The following is a 20,034-nucleotide window of genomic DNA, read 5'->3' as shown; positions in this document are numbered from 1 at the left end:
TCAAACTGAAAGCAATTTTTGGAACTAAGATCCCACTCTGGTCCACAGGGCCTGAAAAATGCCAAGCTAGAAATACATACAGGAAGACTATTTGACTTTGATTTCTAAAGCAAGGGGGGTGGGGGAGAAGAAGGATCTAAAATGTAGGAGTTTTTTTGTCTCTCTTTTATTTAAAATATGCAAAATTTATCTCAATCTTTTTTCAGATAAATGGCTTATTTATATCATGTGTATTTTTTGAAGTTTTTTATTATTGTTGTGGGTCTCACAATCTGCAAGTGGGCTGTGCCTCTTTCAATCTCTGAAAAGAAAAAAGGCTGCTAAAAGCATCAGTTTTTTCTTCTTTGTTTTTCCCCAATTCTTCCTATCCTTTTACATAACATCAAACCAGACAAAGAATTTTCCAAAATCTTGCTTGTTATTTTGTAACTTCTGATTTAGTCTTAATGATGACTTTGTTCCATTGTCATTTTTTTCCTTAATGGACAGCTGTACTTTGTTTTATGTGACATTTCTGCCAATACTAGCCATGAGGGTTGCCAAAAGCATTATACTGAGAAAATGGAAAAGTGATATTACTCCAGGAATTAAGGATTGGTTTTTGGAAATGCAGTTATTTTTCTCTATTTGATAATAACATAGTATTATAAGGTACTTTCTGTAAACTAGTGATTTCTACACATTTAATATATATATATATTTTAGATGTTTAGTATTTGTTTGCTTTTAATTTTCCCTGTTTTTTTTAAATTTTGCTTTTTTTCCCCTATTCCTTGTTCTGCTTAAGTTATCTTGCAGTTCATTGACTGTCTTTAGTATTTCGTTGCTTGTTTCACTGTTTCCCTTTTGTATTTTTACATTCTGTTTATTTTTTATAATCTTATATAAAATATAATAAAATGGATGATTTTAAATAAAAAAATAATTACTGTAACTCTCTGTACAAGGGCTGTCTATGAAGACCAGCTGGAACCTTCAGCTGGCACAGAATGCAGTGGTGTATGTGCTTAGTGGTCAGTCTAAATACTGCCACATTACATCTTTGTTGTGCAAGCATCACTGGCTACTGGTAGGTCTCCAAGGGCAATACAAGGTGCTGGTCATTATCTATAAAGCCTTAGATGCCTCACAGCCTGGGTACTTTAGAGACTGCCTTTCCCCAAGTTTCTACTCATCCAACTGGGACAAATAGGGAGCACCCTCTGAGCAAGTTGGTGCAGATGAGGGGACTAACTGTCAGCCTTACCAGGTAGACCAGACAACAAGCCTTACCAGGAAACACAACCAGATCAACATGACCAGATAAACGTTTATTGTAAAGCTACATGAACAGAATCTTGCAAGTCTGAAAGTTCAATTCTCTCACCTTCACCTTTACAGCCGAGAACTTAAGGAGGGTCCCTTCTAAGCCTCTTGCTCCATCCACCGTGCAGCTGCAGGCTATGCTGTCTCTAATCTGGCGTTCCCTAGGCAGCATCTCTTCCCTCTGTATCCCAAGGTCTTTCCCACACACCATTACACTGACAGCAAGCATTATCTGTAACATTCCCCCATCACTGGAACAGCTTGTCCCATGAAGTGCATATGAACCCCACTCTCACGGCCTTCCAAAAACTGATGAAAACATGACTCTTCTGGAGGGCCTTTGGGGACTGATATATTATAATGCCACTTCTTAATTTTATATTGTAATCATATTTTCTTATTTCTATCTTCTTTTTAACCCTTAATTTCTGTAATACACCTAGATTTCAGGTTTCAGGTTGTTAGATGAATTTTGTAAATAAATAAGTAAATAAATAAATTTCAAGAACCTAACATTTTCAGAGGTCTTTATATTTATCCTGAAATACATTTATAATTACCAAAGGCTGTGGTACTATTTTGTTTCTTTGATCCTAACATTTAAAAGCCATTTTTCATTATTAAAAACAAATCAGAATTTCAGGCACTCACAGTATTGTACAGTTCTTCCAATCGGGATATTGTAAGGAAGCGGTGCAGATTCACGCCATGTTCTATAAGCAACTTCACAAATTCCACCCGATCCATTACCAGAGCATCCTGCATTGCTTGTTCAAGGGATCCAACCTTCAGACAATATGGGGAAGGCAAATTACTATCATCATCATCATCATCATCTCAATGCTGATGATGATTCAGATATAAGATGCTCCACAGGCAATATAAGAGAAGTAAAGAAATGCAGAAAGCAGGACTGCTAATAGTCACATGCAGAAAAAAAAAATAAATGTTAAGTTTACCTTCCAGTGTTGTCCATAAACCAATATATGTTTCTTAGCAATGTCCAATCTGTTCCAAGCCAGAGCCAGATTTAGCTGATCTGGAGCAGATATATGTGTGCCTATGAACAAACACATTCTGTTAGATTTTATACACAGAATAATTTAACTTCTACTTCCTGATTTGATTTTGGAGGAACTTGAGAAAAGAGGATATGAAGTACCTTTCAAGAGTGCAGTTAGGATTGCCAAATCCATGTCCTGGTGTTCCTCTGACTCTGCATCAAATATGGTTATCTGTCAAAGAGTAACATAAGTTACCAGAGGAAAGAAAAGTGAAAACCATTAGACAATTTCTAAGGTCTGCTAAGTGGTAGAGAAAAGATTGACAGGAAGGAAGGGAATAAATGCCATGAAAAATATGAAATTAAGATCAAAAGAAATAAATTAAAGCTGGAGTGTCAGAGAGATATCTATGACAGGGATGTTAAACAGCTTCTGTAAGCGTGAACAATAGGAAGCAGATACTACATACAGTTGGAATCTGGATACATGAGGGAAGAGTTCAAATCATTTCAGGATTCCAGGAAAAGGGTGGTGGAAACTCAATCATTTCATATTTTAAGCCACATTTACATAATTTGTGGTTCCAAGACCAATACTTGAACTGATATACAAATTATAGCAATCAAAAAAAATTTCCCAAGGTATCCAGATCAAGAAAAAGTGTAAGAATGGGCATTACTACAAAAATGCATAAGTTAGGGGGAAAACTGTGCATAAAACTGTGCATATTAGAAAAACATTGTATAAAAATGTATTACATGAGAGGAATTATTTGCAGAATGAACTTACTGGGAAAACTGGATAGACAAAATATGGGCACAAATATGCAAACTGAGGACAAACTGGGATAGGACATATCTATGATTGACTAAATGATAAATGAAGGAAAATTGAATTCAACAAATTTCTTCATATGTATTCCAAATAAAGATCCTAGTGCAATTGATCAAAACACTCTGTGAAACTACATTTTTTTTCTTTTGTGGAAGATGACAGAAAGAAGAATATAAAGGGTGATAACTAACAGAAGATGATGATCTTCTCTAAAATTATATGAATGGGAAGAGAAATTGCATAAGAAACATATCTGGAAACATACCTACTATATTAACAGCAGTTTTTCTGACTAAAAATGGATAGGCAAGCATATCTAAAACAATTCTAAATCCAAGGCTGAGAACATTAAAAGTGGGAATAGGTAGATTTATGAGTACCAAAAAAAAAAAAAAGAGCTCTAGGAGTTGAAATTATCTCTATCAGGTCAACAGGAAGATATTCCTAAGCAAAATTTCTTCCCAACTTAAATTTAAGAAAAGTCTTTTAAAAATTATTTCGACATATTAGCATCTAATCCTCTCTAAAGTAGTCAGACTGAAGAGTGGTGAATAACTAAAAACTCTAGCATCACTTTTATTCCTTCATCAAATTAGAGAGTTTTGGGTTTTTTTAGATAGCTAATTTTCAGAATTTAACATCAATAATTTACAGGCAACCTGTTGATCACTCACATAGCAATATATTTTATCAAGGTTTCACAAAATTGAGAAGGTGAAAGTCTATCATACTTGGAATGGACTGCATATTGCAAGGTATAACAAATTACAGGCATTTTATGTATTTGCAGTACTAATTACTTACTGACTCACATTACTGGTGCAAAAATGTCCTCAGCTTATCTTGAAGTATACAATTCTCACATTAAAAAAAACTGTACAAATGAACTTTGCCCTTAATTATTATTTTCCAACTGATAATGTTAATGAAACAGTATCTGCATATTAGTAACAATTCAGTGGCAGAGAAGAGGATGGGATAACAAAAAAGGTTCCATGAAATCATTATACTTACAGAATCTCTATATTCCATACATTCCATTAAAATTTTAAACAAGTGATGGGACTGCTTCTGCCCAAAACTGAAGCTGTTCTGAATCATTAATAATATCTCTTCTTTAAGTTGAGAGTTCCAATTTCTGAGAGGGAAATGTATGTTCAAAAAGATATTATTTCACTACATACATCTTGTCATGTTCTCTACCAGTGTAAACATTTTCCAAGAACTCCAGCAATGCTTATTATACTGTACTCTCCTAAATAGCCAAACACAAGGTTTTAGATACAGAGGTAATCTTATGACATACCATTTAAAGAAAGACTAGATTTGAACTGTTTACTTTGGTGAGCTACCTTTTCATTCCATATTTGAAGGAATCTTATGGAAGTACTCACGTGTCATCTGCAGTGTGTTTATGGGTAAAAGCAAGGAGGTCGGCAGCTCTTCCGGTTCCTTCACATATTACTACAGGAACAGCAGGTTTGTCCCTAACATATTCCCATACTGTCAGGATTTCATTTGGACCGCCTTCTACCACCAGCCCAACTAAGGGCACTCCTTGTCCCATTCCTATTTCAAATCACACAGAAATTGTAACCAGTAATTCAGGGCATTCGGTACTTAGTGACATCCACTGTTGCCATTATGGAGGAAAAATCTTACAGTTTTTCATAATGTGAAATGTTAGAAGAGCTGTAAACTGAAGACTTCTTACTTGATAAAAATGGCATATTTTAATAAGTGATTGATTTCATTTGTTAAGATGGATGGATTTGTGTAAGAATGACAGCAACTTTCAGAATCAACAATCATATTTTCCTTGTTTTTTATGAGTTTCTTATCAGAAGATGTTTTTCCTTCCAGTGTGAAAGAAAAGGAAGAAAACCTTTAAATGTGTAGTTTTTAATGACTACTTTGACAATGATATACTCAGTAATGGTCTGTTAATTAAAAAAGAACAGAAATATTAAGACATTACCATTAAAGAATATGGTAAGATCAATAAAACAAACCACTTTATGGAAAATATGCTACGTTGTTACTAAAAGACATTTTCCCCTGTACCCTACAAGAGCAATGTAATTATTTAGAGAAGTGCATCACTGAAATAGCTTCTTACAGAAGAAGCATAGAATAAGGATTTCTTACTGGTATGTATTTTTTGAAGCGACAGATACTTTTCCAGATTTCTCCTGAGTTTCATCTCACTGCCATACTTGCCCACTGTGCCATCATCAACCAGTATGAAATGGGAATGCATGCTGTTGAGGGTGCTCAGCTTGCTGAGGGGGTTGCCCAGTGTCTGATACAGGCAGACTACCTGAGAAGAAACAAAATTTTAAAAAACAGCCCCTCCAAACTATATTGCACTGCCATTAAGATGGACTACAAACATTTGAGAAGGTTTGGGAAGACCATGGAACATTGACCATGCTTGATATCACACCCCAATACCTAGCAGAGAAACAAAGAGTTATCATCCTTGAATTATGATCCTTGATACAACTGATACAATTAGCAAACTAGCAGGTAATGAGAAATTCCATATAGGCAAAATGAGAGAGAGAGAGAGAGAGAGAGAGGGAGGGAGGGAGGGAGGGAGGGAGAGGTTTTGTGGAGGAACCATGGAACAATCTGCTCCTCTTCTACTATCCTGCTCTGTTTCTATAACTTTTGTAGAATAGTGGGGAGGGTTTTTTTACTGGATTGGTTGAGAAGGAAAAGGGCATTTTATTTTTCATTATTCCTCATTAAAATCTTTTTAAAATGAAATAACAATGATTTTGCTAACAGGATAGCTTATAGCAAGATTCTTGCCTCATAAGAAGCTACTTAATTTGTGGGGTTTATCATGATTGATTAATTTTCAATACATAAATTTAAAAATTCAAACGGTATTTTATGTGGTATAATGAAAAATAATACGATTTACTTACATAAAACCTGGAATGAATCATTCATAAATAGTTCCAAATATTTTTCCTATGCTTTGAGATTCTACTAAACACCTTAATTGTAAATTCCACAGTAAACCATATAAAAGGAAAAACAGTATGTATTTCTGTATGGAAATGTATTTGCCTACTAAAGTGAAAGATAAAACTCTCAACTGAGTATACAAATAAAAAGACAAATCTCAACTGATATTCACCTAGCTTTAAAATATATCATTATACTATTTAAAGAACAAAATTAAAATTAAGAGTTTTCATTTTGAAAACTGTTCAGATGTAATGAAGAAAGTACTCTCCATCCTATAAACATTAAAATCTGTGTTATACAGACTTTCAAAACCTTAGATTCATTTCTAAAAGAAGTATGTTTATAGCTGCAAAAATGTGTAACAGGTGTAACTGTTACTTTCCAGATTGTAAGGGACTGGGACTCTGATTAGTTGAGACTCTGTGTGGCGTAGGGGATGGAGTGAAATTGGCTCAAAAGACTGGGGGGCCCTCAGACTTATATTTCTCTGTCCAAACTATTTCACAATGGGAGGTAAAAACAGAGATAAAGTTTTAGAAGATGAAGATACATGTGATAAATATATAACAAGATATTGTAAATGACCAGTAGTACCCAGGGTATATTTCTAAACAGTAAACTTCGCAGCTGTATCAACAGGTAAATAGAAACATTTATCTTCACATATACTATACATAGGAAAATAGTAGTATTCAACAATCTATACCTTGTCCCTAATATTATGCAACTAAAACATATTTTCACCTATTACTAGATAGATGATAGTTAGATATAGACAGTCAACTGATGCTAAATGGATGTTGAAGAAAGCCTTATTTATTTATTTATGCAAGTATGTGCATGTGATACTGAAACTACTGTAGTGCAGAATAGTGCAAAGAGTGCATTTAGAAAAATAAAAAACATTTGGAAACTCACATCTTTCCCAATAAGTTCTCTCTGATTCTCAATGATGCCCCAAGGGGCAATTCCAATAGCACAGATCTTTCTTAAATATTGAGAAGCATGGCATTTCAATGCATCTCCCACATGCTTAGATACTCCTAGACAAAGAAATAATAATTACACTGAAATAGTTAACATACTGTCATCATTACACATTTATAATATGACCAGATTACACAAATGAAATGTCTTGTAACCCTTCCAGATGTAAACAAGAATCAGGGCAACAATGAACCCGATGGAGTTACTACAGCTTAATTATGTTACATCTGTGAAATGTCTACACAACAATGTGCTTTGGTTCTTCAGTTATGCTACATGATCTGAATGTTTTTTTCTGAAGAATGGGATGATACAATATTTTCCCACATGCTGTATCTTAAATGTGACAAAGAATGCTGGGTGGAACATAGATGCACAAGCTGTTTACAGTAGTGGTATATTTGGGGTGGGGAGCAAGGGGGAGAAACCAGTTGCCAGATTTATTGGCTGAGTTTCCAGTATTACATTTAGAAAAACTGTGTTTCTATAAGTTAATATTATCCTCCAAGAGTGCTTGGAGGAAGATATTACAGGGAGGTAAGCAATACATTTAAAAGCACACATGCTTTAAAACAGGGAATCTTGTTTGGCTCTTTTGTGTCATTATGACAGACTCAAGCAGGTCTCCTGCTACCTGATTTAATCTCTTGAAGTTGCCTCTCCCTATGAAAAGTGATATGCCTAAGATGGATCCCTTAGTGAGGAAAGGTTGGTGCCTTGACCTCTAGCAAGACTACTCCAGTGTTCACAGATCCAAGAAATATTTGCCCACCAAATGTTAAAGAGAGATAAGTTTACCAGTGTTAATGCCTTCTGTTAATATCCAAGCTCCTGTAGTTTCAGCAGCTTTGACCAAACCTTTGCTGAAAATCTGCACTACTTTAGATGGAAGTTTGAAGTTTTGGATGCCACCATGAACAGAGATGACCAGTCTGGGAAATTCCATTTGCCATTCTTTAATCATGAGCTGCAACACCTGGTCTAGCTTTGTGTCATAAGAAGTTCTGATATACTATGAGACAAAAAAAATATACAGCTGTGATTGCCCAAACACAAAAGCAACAGGGATAAATATACATTTACAGGAATAATATTTAATTCTAGCTTCCTCAATCATTGTCTTGCTTTCTGTCAGCCCTTCAAGGTAGGCCAGGTCAAGAAAAAGACTCTACAAGTTTGACTGGAACTATACTTTATTGATATAGGCTGTAATAGTAGAATCTTGAAAGCCTGTATTTTCCCTTTTCTCCTTTTTATAACCCAGTAAATCAGGGTGGAGCCAGTCTTAGTTTCTTTCTCATGTTTTCTGTTTCCCAGGCTTAACACATGCTTTTGTTTTCATAATCATTTCTGCATATTTTCTCCAAGGTCATCTCTGCAGCCTTCCACGTCTTCAAACATTTTAAACTCTGTAACATTGCTTGCAATTTTCAATTTCATGCTTCTAACAGCATTTACAACCTTAAATCTGCATCTGATGTAAAGCGCCTCTTTTCCTTTCCCAATATGACAACATCAACAGGAAAAGAAATCTACTGATTAATATGATTTCAGTAATATTTTAATGTTTTCCAATTCCTGGTTGGGACATGTATATTTATCACAAAGGAGTGAATAACTTCACTGCTTTAATTAAATTATTGTCAAGCCAACTAGATGGAGCAGGCCAGGAAATCAACTGAACAAGAAGGCAAAAACTACTTTTATTAAGACTGGCTATTATAATAAAATCTTGCAAGCCTGATTGTGCTGTACCTCCTCCTCCTCCTTCTTATAGTTCAGAGAATTAGAGAGGTCTCTCTGAGTCACTTCTGAATGATATCTGGTTGTTCTGAACTTAAAAAATGCTTTAGTCTCTTTTGCCTAGGTAACAGCTCCTGAATATCTCCATCAAGGTAATCTTCCTTATTCTCTACAATTATTGTGATTGAAATGTTAAGACTGCTGTTTCCACAGTGTTATATGTGTATGTTTTCTTCTGATATTCAGCTCAACAAGTTATGAGAAAGCATTTAAACAAATTCGCGTTTATATCAGTTCTCTTTATTCAATGTCAGCAGTTTTATGTTTAGCACTATTTGTTTTCTGAAGTTCACAGCTGTACTTCTACAGAATTCTGTAATAAACCCAATAATGGTTACAAATCCAGTTTTAAAATTGTACAAACCTTGGCATGGTATGTGTGATCACTGTCTTGGAAATTGATTGTACCAAATGCATCAGTTGGACTAATCTTTGTGTCCTTTTCAACAGACCACTCCACATTATCTTTCTCTTTTGCAGACTGAAATACAGGGCAATCATAATCTATCCCATGATGATCACCAATTAGCCGACCACAGCAACATCTCAAATAGAAAGATTAAAAAAAAAAAAACTATAACAGCACTAGTTCAATTAAAGTTGCTGCTCTTCTTCTGACATTGAACCACCATACTAGCTACTTTACCTCAAAGTTTATTATTAGAAATCTGTTACATAATTCTCATGTTTTCTGGGGACTAAAACATAACCACATCTTCTGATATATGAAAAAATATGTTCAAATTGCAAAGTGCATGAAAAGGCCTCTGTTAAGAGCTATTTTAAATGTCCAACACAGAGAAAAGTTTAGACTGAATTAAAGGTAAAGATGGAGCAAAGGGGATGCTTGATTTGATGGAGAACCACAGTGGAAATGGACTATCACTTATTAGTTTCCTGATTAAAATATTCCCTCAAAACTCCTACTTATCTCATGACAAGGAAAGTCAGATTAGAAAAGTCCTTAAATACCCCTTCCCCAGTATTGCAGCCTTGATCTGAACCCCTCCAGAGAAAAGAAAAGAAGGGAAGGGAAGGGAAGGGAAGGGAAGGGAAGGGAAGGGAAGGGAAGGGAAGGGAAGGGAAGAGAAGAGAAGAGAAGAGAAGAGAAGAGAAGAGAAGAGAAGAGAAGAGAAGAGAAGAGAAGAGAAGAGAAGAGAAGAGAAGAGAAATCAGACATGCTGCTTACAAATTTTTTATCTCTCATTTAGTTTTACTGTAAGAAAAAAAAAATATTCCCCAAGGCATTTAATTATTAATTGTTATCCATGAATATATAATTAATTATCCACACCACCCTATTGTCCTTGGAAGGACAGACTACCTGAGCAGATTAAAAGCACCTGGGCTCCTTCCTGCCCCTCCCTTCTTGGCCTTCCCCCATCATCAGGAGGACCCAGCTGCCTATCAAATAGGAACTCCTAATCAAGCAGCAGCGTTGGGCAGGAGGAGGAGGATGGAAGAGAAGATGGCTACTGGGAGCTCTGAAGCCACTGGCCTCATGAAGAAGATGCTGAATAGGTATAGCCAAAGCCAGGAGTCAAAGTAAACAGGCAAACTAGAGGTAGTCCTCGCTTAATAACAGTAATTGGGACCAGGAATTCCATTGCTAAGCAACGTGGTCATAAAGCATCACATAACTATGCTGGCTTACGACAGCAGTTCCGACAGTGGTTATTAGGCACAACATCATGTGAGCACCATTTGCGACTTCCTGCCGGCTTCCCCATTGATTTTGCTTGTCAGAAGCTGGCACTGAAGGTCACAGTGGTGATCACGTGGCTGCAGGATGCTGCAATGTCGTAATTGCGAGCTGGTTGCCAAGCACCCAAATCTCAATCATGTAACTGTGGGAATGCTGTAACTGATGCAACTACAAGGACCCATTGTAAATCTCCTCATTCAGCGCCATTGTAACTTTGAATAATCGTTGAACGAGCGGTTGCTGAACAAGGACTACCTGAAAAAAAAAAGATAGCCCTGATGAGAAGAAGCAACAGGAAAGGAGGCAGCAGCTGAGAGAACTGGGGAGAGAGGTGTTTTTCATTCCCTCAGACTGGCGTGAGATAAACGTTCTTCGAGCCATTTCCACAGAGGGAGCAAAGATTTGGAAGAAGAGAACAGCCAAGAAGCTCTTGACTCACACAAACAAACAAGCAGAAAAGTTGAAGAAAAAATAAAGACTTTGACAGAACATAAATAGAAAATAGAAACTGAAAAAGCTAAAAGACAGACTGAACTCTAGAAAAAGAAGTATGGTTCTGTAGAGAGTGACAGTAAACAAATATTAAGCAACAGAAATATGAAGTCAGCAATAAATAAATATATTGGAGATATAGAATAGAATGATGTGGTGATTCTGGTTATTGGTAGTGCAAAAAAAGAATCCATGACATACCCCTTTGCCAAAATAGGCAAATAACTACTTTTCTTAATTTAATTTTTTAAATATTTCTGATACATAACTGGACAAAGGAATTACCAGGATTGTACAATTGGTGCTCAGTGTATCTTTGATTAGAAGTTAACCATAAAACCATTAAATTACATTTTAATAGTACATTACATTATTTTAACAATTTAAGTACAAATTCATTCATTCTCTGAGCTAAATGCTAAAATCTCCTCTATTTGTTAAGAATACAAAAAGAAAAAGAAGAAAGAAAAGAAGAAAAAACTACTAAGAACATAATAGATAAATTTAAGTTTCTAACTTCTCCTTTGTTATACTTGACTAATGTACAATATACATAGACATTTAATTTTTTCTGTGTGTCTCTGATTTCAATTCTTACTCGAGAATTGAAGTATCAGAGATAGAGTATCAAAGACAAAGTATCAAAACCATACTCTAGATACCTATATTTGGCTTGCTGCATAATATATAGTATGTATTGCAGCCATTCTATATGCTGCTAGTTTTGCCATTACTGCACACAGTATTCTCCAAGTTTAAGTTCCAAGTCTGATATCTTCAGTAACATCTCTCTTTTCTGATGTTGTCCTAAATTAATCCTTCCCTCTGTAAACATGTATCTTAGTAAATTGTGATATTTGCAAGTAACCTTGGTGGACAATTTCACTCTATATTCACTCTCTACTCACCATGAAAGCAATCTCTAAGAGTCTTTTCCTGATGCAATTTTAAAGTATTGTTTTCTCCTTATGTCAATTTGAGTGATCTTGCCCATTCTGACAGCAGTGTTTTACTTCCTTACAGGCTAACTCCAGCAGCTCACTGCTTGCTTCACAGAGGAAAGAATGCCCTTTCAACTAAGTCAATTGTTGCCCTGATCTTTAATGTCTTCTACAGTTTCCTTTTAACAGTAATCTGAAATTGCACAGAGGCCATGACCTCTGCCTAGCATAAAGAAGGTTGCCAATTGGAAACTTGGCAGACTTTTTTTTTAATTACTATTGTTCTTTTCTTGCACTAGCTAGTTTTTCCCAAGGATTTTTTTTTCTTTTTCAAATAAGTTGTGGGGAGCACAGTTACATCATGTCTCTGAAGTATTTTTGTAACTGTGTTCTATATCTAAGACAAGCTATGATGGTCTTTGGAATACAATTTGTAGGTCATCACTGTAACATGATCACTGGGAAGTCAATTATTGGTTCCTTTCTTCATTTATTTATTATAATTGAAGAATGCTTAAATAGTAACTGCATCATCCATTAAGAATACTCCATTCTTTGTTTTTGCAGATGTACAGATTTTAGGTGGTCTTACCGAATTAGATTCTGGCATACTTGACATCCTGCAGAACCTCTGAAAAAAAGTTTCCATAAAAAATACTGGTATGTGCATGAAATATTTTAAACAGTTAAAACAAACAGTTCTGTTGTACCTTAAAGACTTAACACATTGATTATGGCATATGGTTCCATGGACTTATGTGCCATAAGGTTCCATGTGCCATAAGGTATATTTTTGTTGCAACTAACCTGTTGGAATCATGCATAACAATGTCAGTTATAAAATCGATTACTTATAAAGATATCTGAAACTGTGTGAATTTTTGTGGCGCATGGCATTCCTTAGGATTTAGATCCCACTCTTCTAATATTAGACTATAAAGGGATGGGTATCTTAAGACCATTGGTAACAAATTGGTAAGTAATGGACTGAAGACAGCAGCAAAGTGAAGTGTAGTTTAACAAATGAACAAACCACATGAAATACAGGCATAAAGGAAAAAAGAAAACTGAACAGAAGGAGTCTAACATTACCTTAAATATTTCTTTATAAATGCCATTGTATCCAATATTACCTTTGGATAACAAGCAAGATGAGCTACAAGTTATTGGACACAAAGGCAAATATGATATTGTATAAGAATTATTATTAGTAGTAGTAGTAGATTTTTATCCCATTTTTTTTTTATAGATAACTCAAGGTGGCGAACATACTTAATACTCCTGCCTCCTATTTTCCCCACCAAGCCCTGTGAGGTGGGTTGGGCTGAGACAGAGGATCGGCCTAAAGTCACCCAGCCAGCTTTCATGCCTAAGGGAGTCCTAGAACTCCTGGTTTCTAGGCCAGCACCTTAACCACTACATTAAACTGGCTCTATAAGGATTAGAGAAACACAGTGGAATGAACCACACTAGTGAAACTTTGGGCTTGATTAGTACATCTTGTTTCAGGGGAATGGGCAATGCAAGAGAATAAAAGAGTGGTGTAGGATATAGCAGGAATAAACTTACCTGTACAATGGTCCACTGGACTGATGGTAACGTGAATGTTGAAAACATCTGGGTTAAAATAAAAGGGCAGGTTAACAGAAATGATATCTTACTAGGAGTCTGCTACAGCTCACCAAACCAGTCAAAAGGGGCAGATGGAGTTGTATTAAAGCAGTTCGCTTAAGCCGAAAAAGATCACGAAGTCACTGAGACTCTAAATAAGGATGTGTATTAGGAATATAAGGGAGGGTTAATAGCCAAGGAAGTTTACAAAACTCAAAAATGCAACAATGAGGCCAGGAAGGTAGAAAATGTGCTAAGGCTAGCAAGAGAGACAAAAAGCAATAAAGAGGGTTTGTTCAGATATGCCAACAGCAGGAGGAAAGGAGGTCTTGGGCTCACTGCTTATTCCAAACTGGGCAATCTTAACAGTTGACCAAGAAAGCGGAAAACTCAATTCCAATGTTTTCTCTGCCTTTACAAAAGAAATGGTGATTTTAATAGTGTAGACTGAACAAGCCAGTAATGATGTAGTAAAGGATCTCTTAGCTAATATGAGTGTTTTCAGGCCCCAGGCCCCAATGAAATACAACCTACAGTACTGAAGAAACTGGCTGAAGACCTTTTGGGACTTCTGCCAGTTACCTGAAGAACAAATGTGGTCTTTTATTTGAGAAATAGAAAAAAGAGAATTATCCCAGGAATTATCAACCACTCAGCCTAACAATGCTTAAAATATCTTAGAGCATATAATGAAGCAGGCCATTTATAATCCTCTTGAAGGCAATGTTGTGTATGCATACGTTTGTCCAAACAGGTCATATGAAACAAATCTCATTTCTTTCTTTGACAAAATTACTACTTGAGTGGGCAAGAACAATGTTTTGAATATAATCTACCTTGATTTCAGCCAAACTTTTGACATGGTTCCATATAACATTCTTCCCTGCTTCTGTCCCCCATCCCCACCCTCACCCTTCCCAGAACAAAAACCAACTCCTTCTTCCCATGAAAGATGAGTTTTACCACAGGGTACAACTAACCTCCTGTGCTCCACAGCTATAGTATCTAAGAGGTTCTTTATACATATCCAGCAATTTTCCATAAGACCACTAGATGCGGCAAGAATGCCACCTCCTTCAGCAGCTGAGGAGTGAGCAGGTTCACTGCAGGGTTGTCCCATGGGAAAGCTCATTTTCCATTGGCCCCATGATGAAGAAGGCAATCCTCCCTCAAATTTCCTTGCAACCTTGAAGGGTATCATGACCCCACAATTGGAGAAACCCTGAGTTAATGTATTCATTAAGTAGTTGAAGTAGCTATCCTATCTATTGGTTCAACTTAGGTATTTATCTTTACAATACAGGTAGTCCTCATTTAGTGACTGCCTCAGACAGTGACCATTCACAGTTACAATGGTGATGAAAAAGCAACTTTGAGACCAATGCCCGCATTTACAACCTTCATGGTGTCTCCCTCTCTCAGTCACCATTACAGTCAGTTAATACACGTTGTCCTGTGCCTGACCTGTTTCTTTTCTTTCCCCTGCCCCTATCCCACAGAGGGGAGAGATTGTTTAAACAAGTGATATCTTCCTGAGCTGTTTTTCTCCACAGCGCAACTGTCCCTAAGCTTCCACTGCTGCTTGACACTGACAAGACCCTAATCAGTTTCACACTTAAGGCTTTTGTTAGTATCCTAAGCAAACTATCACATTCCTTTCAATGTGTATTCCCCATTGTGTGCCTACTTACTATCTTGCAATCCCTTAATTTCCAATGAATGCAAATACAAACATCAGTTCTCTTCTTGCTAATTATGCAGTGTGGGGTGAGCATTCCAAAGGGTTGGGGAGTGGGGAACAAAGGCTATAAGATTTGCCCTTTTACTCAGCTTCCCCATGAGTTAAATTCCAGAACCTTCCCCACCATTTGGGCTCACCTGGCTATTTGGGGTCATATCCTTCTAATGCTGTAAAGCAAAGAAAAGTTGAAGTAAAGTCATAAGCACAGTCACTGTCATGTGATTTTTCACTTAGTGACTACTTCACTTAACCAGAACCACAAAATGAGGACTACCTGTATCTGATGATTATATGCTCATTATGTTGACTTTATTTCAACTCAGCCAAATTAATCTTTCTAGTTTATAGCTGTCATTCATTACAATAAATGCATTAACTTGTTGGACATTCCATCATCTTTCATGCCACTTGGAATTCATTTTACTTTTACTTCTTTGTATTAATTCCTTTGTATTAATATAGACCAATCCAGATGTACAGAACACTGAAGTAATATGTGATTGGCATTTAATCCATGATATTTTCTCAAATGCCATCTAGTTTGTGGGTATGTCACTCTTAAGAGAAAAAACAGGGAGTGCTGAATTAAAACATGGCTGCAATTTTTAAACTAAATTTACTTACAGAAATGAAAATGACAGTATTCAACCTTGTGGTTTAAGTGTAAGCTTCTCCCCTACACCATCCACTGTTATTGAAGAGCTCTGTCTGAAAAGTTTGTACACAGTTTTATTGTTTGGCATTAGCTTAATAGTGCTAATAAAATTTTGGGATTTTTCTTTTATCAACATAACTAACTTTGTTCTTTATTCATTGAACACTGACATTATTAAGTATAAATTTATACAAAATACATTATACTCGTACCATTCAAATGAAAGACAAAAAGAAGTAAAGTACCTGTGGGAATCTTTTGAACTTGGTACAATTTTTGCACATTCTCTTTTACTGAAGGCACCTTCAATCCAAGATTTCTGGGATTGAACAGAAATATTACATCTCAAAGAGATTTTCTAAAAATCTTTGGTACACAAAAATAAGTAACAATTCTATAGTCTCATGAATAAAGTGATACCATATTGAAAATATAAATACAGAACTGAAAAAACATAGAAGTTTGTGCATAAGACCATTGATTTACACAGTTCTTGGCTTTACCATGTAAGAAAACTGTTGATCCTTTTTTTATTCGCCCAGGCCTAAGGATAAGAAGAAAGCTGGCAGACCACTGAATAAAATAAGGTAAGAAATAATGATAGAGAATTCCTGCCTCCCCAAGAGGAAAAAATATTAAGGTCCAACAACTATTCTATATTTGAATAATGACATAATGGGACTAGCCATTGTTTGCTGAGATCAATATGCTGTTCTAAATGACTAGCTATTCCTTTATCAATGATGGCCATATAGAGAAATGTGTAGAAGAAATTTCGATCTATCAAGATTTTAGAATGCCCATGGATATCTTCTTGTATCCATTAGACAAGCTGCATTGCCTGCTTTAATATTTTAAATGTTTTAAAATATAAATGGAAAATTGTGATGCTGCAAAGCATTAGTATCCTGAAAAGTTTAAATGTGGGTGGCTACACTGCAGTGCTATATGCCCACTTGCTCAGAAAAAAGCAAAGGTGGGGAGTCCCTAAAGTCTAGGAGTCTAGGACTTGGTGAGGAACAACCTCACCAGGTTGCTTTCTGGTAAATGGCGGTTCTGTGACAAGCAGTAAAATTGAAAATAGCAATCATTGTGTGAATATATAGGCCTATCCAACTCCATGGTAGCCAGTTTCTGAAAGCATTTGTGACATGTTGATAAAGTTCCAAATGTACCTACTGGTTCAAAACATTTTGAGATGCCTAGTGTAGACATTTGTTTAAACTGAAATTTGTGTTCTATAGTTGAAACTTTTTTTTAACCCACAGGTAACCCACAGGGGTCTTCCAATGAACCTCCTCAAATTCGTAATAAATGACCAATGGCCATTTATCAGAAGGCCAAATCATCTATTGCAGTGTTGCTGTCTAGTAGAATCAGTGCCTATCTATTGAAAGCATACATCCTTTCATCCATGCAAGAATCCTCTAAGAAACCATTCTCTCAATCAAGCTACTGAATTTTGCTAGAGCAGGGAAAAGAGCAGAATGCCCAATAATTTGTTCTCTGTTATCAGTTTATCCATCAAAATTGCTCTAGAATACATTGAGGAATCTGTAATTTTGTAGATGTTGCTAAACTGCAGTTCTGCTCCTCTTGGAGCTGCTGAGAGCTACATACAAACCCATCTAAAAGATCACGAACTTCCTTACTCCTGTTAAACCAAAGGTTTTGAATCCTTCAGCAATTGCAACTCCATGGTTGGAGGGGGATAGTGGCAATCAGCTGAAGAGATTTGCCTGTGACCAAGAGCCCTTTCTTGAGGTGACAGAGTATGCATGAAGTTGGACTATGGGGATCTTGGTTATGTACCATCCTTGTTGCTGCCAAGCAGGAGCCTTTCCTGAGCTCCTGGATGTCATTGCTAGGCTGGTGTTGGAGAAGTTCAATATGGCTACAAAGTCTGGGTAGGCTCAGGAGTTCATGGCCTCCATGGTGAAGATAGGGTCGTGCCAGGTAATGTTGGGCCCAACACACAAAGGTAGGTATATGCTGACCTTGTGCTTGCCTCAGAACAGTTAGTGTATGATGTTGATAGGGACATTAGTTTACTGGTCAGATCATTTCCTGGTTGAAATGAAATTCATCACAGCCTGCAATCTCCAAGAAACCAATTAAAATGGTCAGTGGGTTCTTGTTGAACAGCATTATTTAGGATGGTCATCTCTTAGAAATGGGCAGGAAGCTCTGCCATCAGGGTGCTATGACATTTTTGATCAATATTTTGCAAGATAAAGTCATTCACATTCACCAAAGTCTCAATTCTGAAATGTTGATTGGATCATGTTGTAATATTGTGTGGGATTCCTTTTGGTCTGTGGACTCCAGTGAAATGGATACAGTAGTCTCTGATGCAAACTCTGCCATCTATGGTTTAGATCCATTTGCTCTCTTTCAGTGGGCTGGGGGCTGGGATCTAAATGGGTTTAGATCCATTTGCTTTCTTTCAGTGGGCTGGGGTGTATGATTGACTGAGGTCAAACATTTCTTTAGGGGAGAGGGTAATGCTACCTACCTTCCTTGGAATGTTATTGAGAAGGTGCTGTGGTGTCCATTATAAAGTGCTATGCAGGACACAGATTATTTGGATCACTTTTAGTCAGGATACTGGCCTGGCACTGAATGGAAACAACAGTAGTCACCCTGGAGGAGAATCTATGCCAGATTTAGGAATGGGTGAACTCTTCCTGGTGCTACTAGACCTTTTGTTGGCATTCTATACCACTATCCGTGATATCTGTGATGGTTGGAGTTGGGGGCACTATTCTAGTGTTTCCATTCTTTCTCAGCAGGGAGTTTCAGTTGTGGGATTGAGGGAGAGGTTGGCCAGCAGGATGCTCACTTGTGGGATATCCAGGGTTTGGTCCTCTCCCTTTTTTGCACTGATGTGAAAATGCTGGAAGGTCATCCATTGATGCCAGTATGATATACATGCATTCTATATCTTCACCCCAGGCCAAGTTGAAGATGCTTCGAATCTTAACCCAGTATCTGGAAGATATTGGGGTCTGGATAGCACACATAAGCTGAATGTGAACCTCAGGAGGATGTAAGTACTTTTTGTTCAGGAAGGCCATCAGTTTGTGCTAGCCCTGGTTTGAGTGGCACCTGCAAAGCTGTTACTTAGGGATTGTCCTGGACTCACAGATATGCTGGATGAGCAAGAAGCCATGGCTGGTAACCCAGCAGGAAGCAGGAAGCTCTGATAATGGTAACTTATGCTTATGTTGTATATGGAGTTCATCTGAAGACCACTTGGAAATTGCAGTTGTTCAAAATGCAGCTGGCCATTTATGGGCAAGTGAAAGCCAATGGAGCCTATTTTAAAGGTCCTGCTCTTGCTCCCAATAGGTTTCTGAGTACAGTTGAAACTGCTAGCTTTAACCTATAAAACCCAATATGACTTGGCTCCTAGGTATCTTGACGACTGTCACCTTCAAGTGGAATTAACCCATCGGGTATGTTCTTCCTGTAAAGCTGGTAGTAGTTCTCAATTTTCAGATGAGCAGCACTGAGGCCCAGAAAAGGTACTTTCTTTTGTAATGGCCCCTATTTTATGGCATAGTGTCCCCCCCACCCACCCCCAAGCTAGATGGGTGCCACTCCAATCACTTTCCAGAAATTGGTTAGAACTTCAATTTTCTAAAGAGCTTTTGGATGCCATCTAGTTTATTGTTTTATTGCTTGTATTATAAGCTTTATATGTTTTTGTTGTTTTATGTTTTTATGATGTTAGTTACATGTCTGTTATTGATTACAGTGGTACATTACACAAGTAATTATTCTCTATTTCTTCTTGTGAGATAGATTGTGTAAGATATGACAATTAACTAATGTCATTCAGTAAGACTGGTAGCTAACTGCAGATTTGAATCTCCCTGGCCTAAGGCTGCCATGATCACCCTGTATCTTATATCATACAAGTTATAAGACTAAGGAAGCATCCTTCCCTGATTTCAGAACGTTCTCTGCTG

At 36.8% G+C, this 20,034-nt stretch overlaps 1 protein-coding gene across 10 annotated transcripts in view; it reads right to left on the bottom strand.

Moving 5' to 3' along the window:
• The window catches only part of TRPM6 (transient receptor potential cation channel subfamily M member 6), an 83,537-nt gene that overhangs the window by 56,055 nt on the left and 7,448 nt on the right, over positions 1–20,034 (bottom strand). For 7 of the 10 annotated variants that reach the window (XR_015793827.1, XR_015793828.1, XM_088130177.1 and 4 more), the window contains exons 2-13: positions 16,306–16,379; positions 13,623–13,670; positions 12,646–12,684; positions 9,280–9,460; positions 7,911–8,124; positions 7,044–7,168; positions 5,292–5,463; positions 4,538–4,712; positions 4,158–4,281; positions 2,468–2,540; positions 2,265–2,365; positions 1,957–2,091 (exon numbers count right to left, since the gene is read on the bottom strand). Coding sequence is in view for 8 of the 10 variants with exons in the window: in XM_088130177.1 (XP_087986303.1) it covers positions 1,957–2,091; positions 2,265–2,365; positions 2,468–2,540; positions 4,158–4,281; positions 4,538–4,712; positions 5,292–5,463; positions 7,044–7,168; positions 7,911–8,124; positions 9,280–9,460; positions 12,646–12,684; positions 13,623–13,670; positions 16,306–16,379 (1,461 nt within the window). In the remaining 2 variants the exon portion in view is untranslated. Of the gene's footprint in view, positions 1–1,956; positions 2,092–2,264; positions 2,366–2,467; positions 2,541–4,157; positions 4,282–4,537; positions 4,713–5,291; positions 5,464–7,043; positions 7,169–7,910; positions 8,125–9,279; positions 9,461–12,645; positions 12,685–13,622; positions 13,671–16,305; positions 16,380–20,034 lie in introns of those variants that run through there. The other 3 variants (XM_088130179.1, XM_088130178.1, XM_088130183.1) reach the window with 2 other exon arrangements.

This window comes from Python bivittatus, unplaced genomic scaffold (assembly GCF_059951505.1).
Source record: "Python bivittatus isolate LINGU-HERP-01145 unplaced genomic scaffold, Pbiv_v1 ctg000850_np1212, whole genome shotgun sequence".
Lineage (NCBI taxonomy): Eukaryota > Metazoa > Chordata > Lepidosauria > Squamata > Pythonidae > Python > Python bivittatus.
Note: the sequence above shows the minus strand (reverse complement) of the source record. Positions and strands in the feature narration are given on the sequence as shown.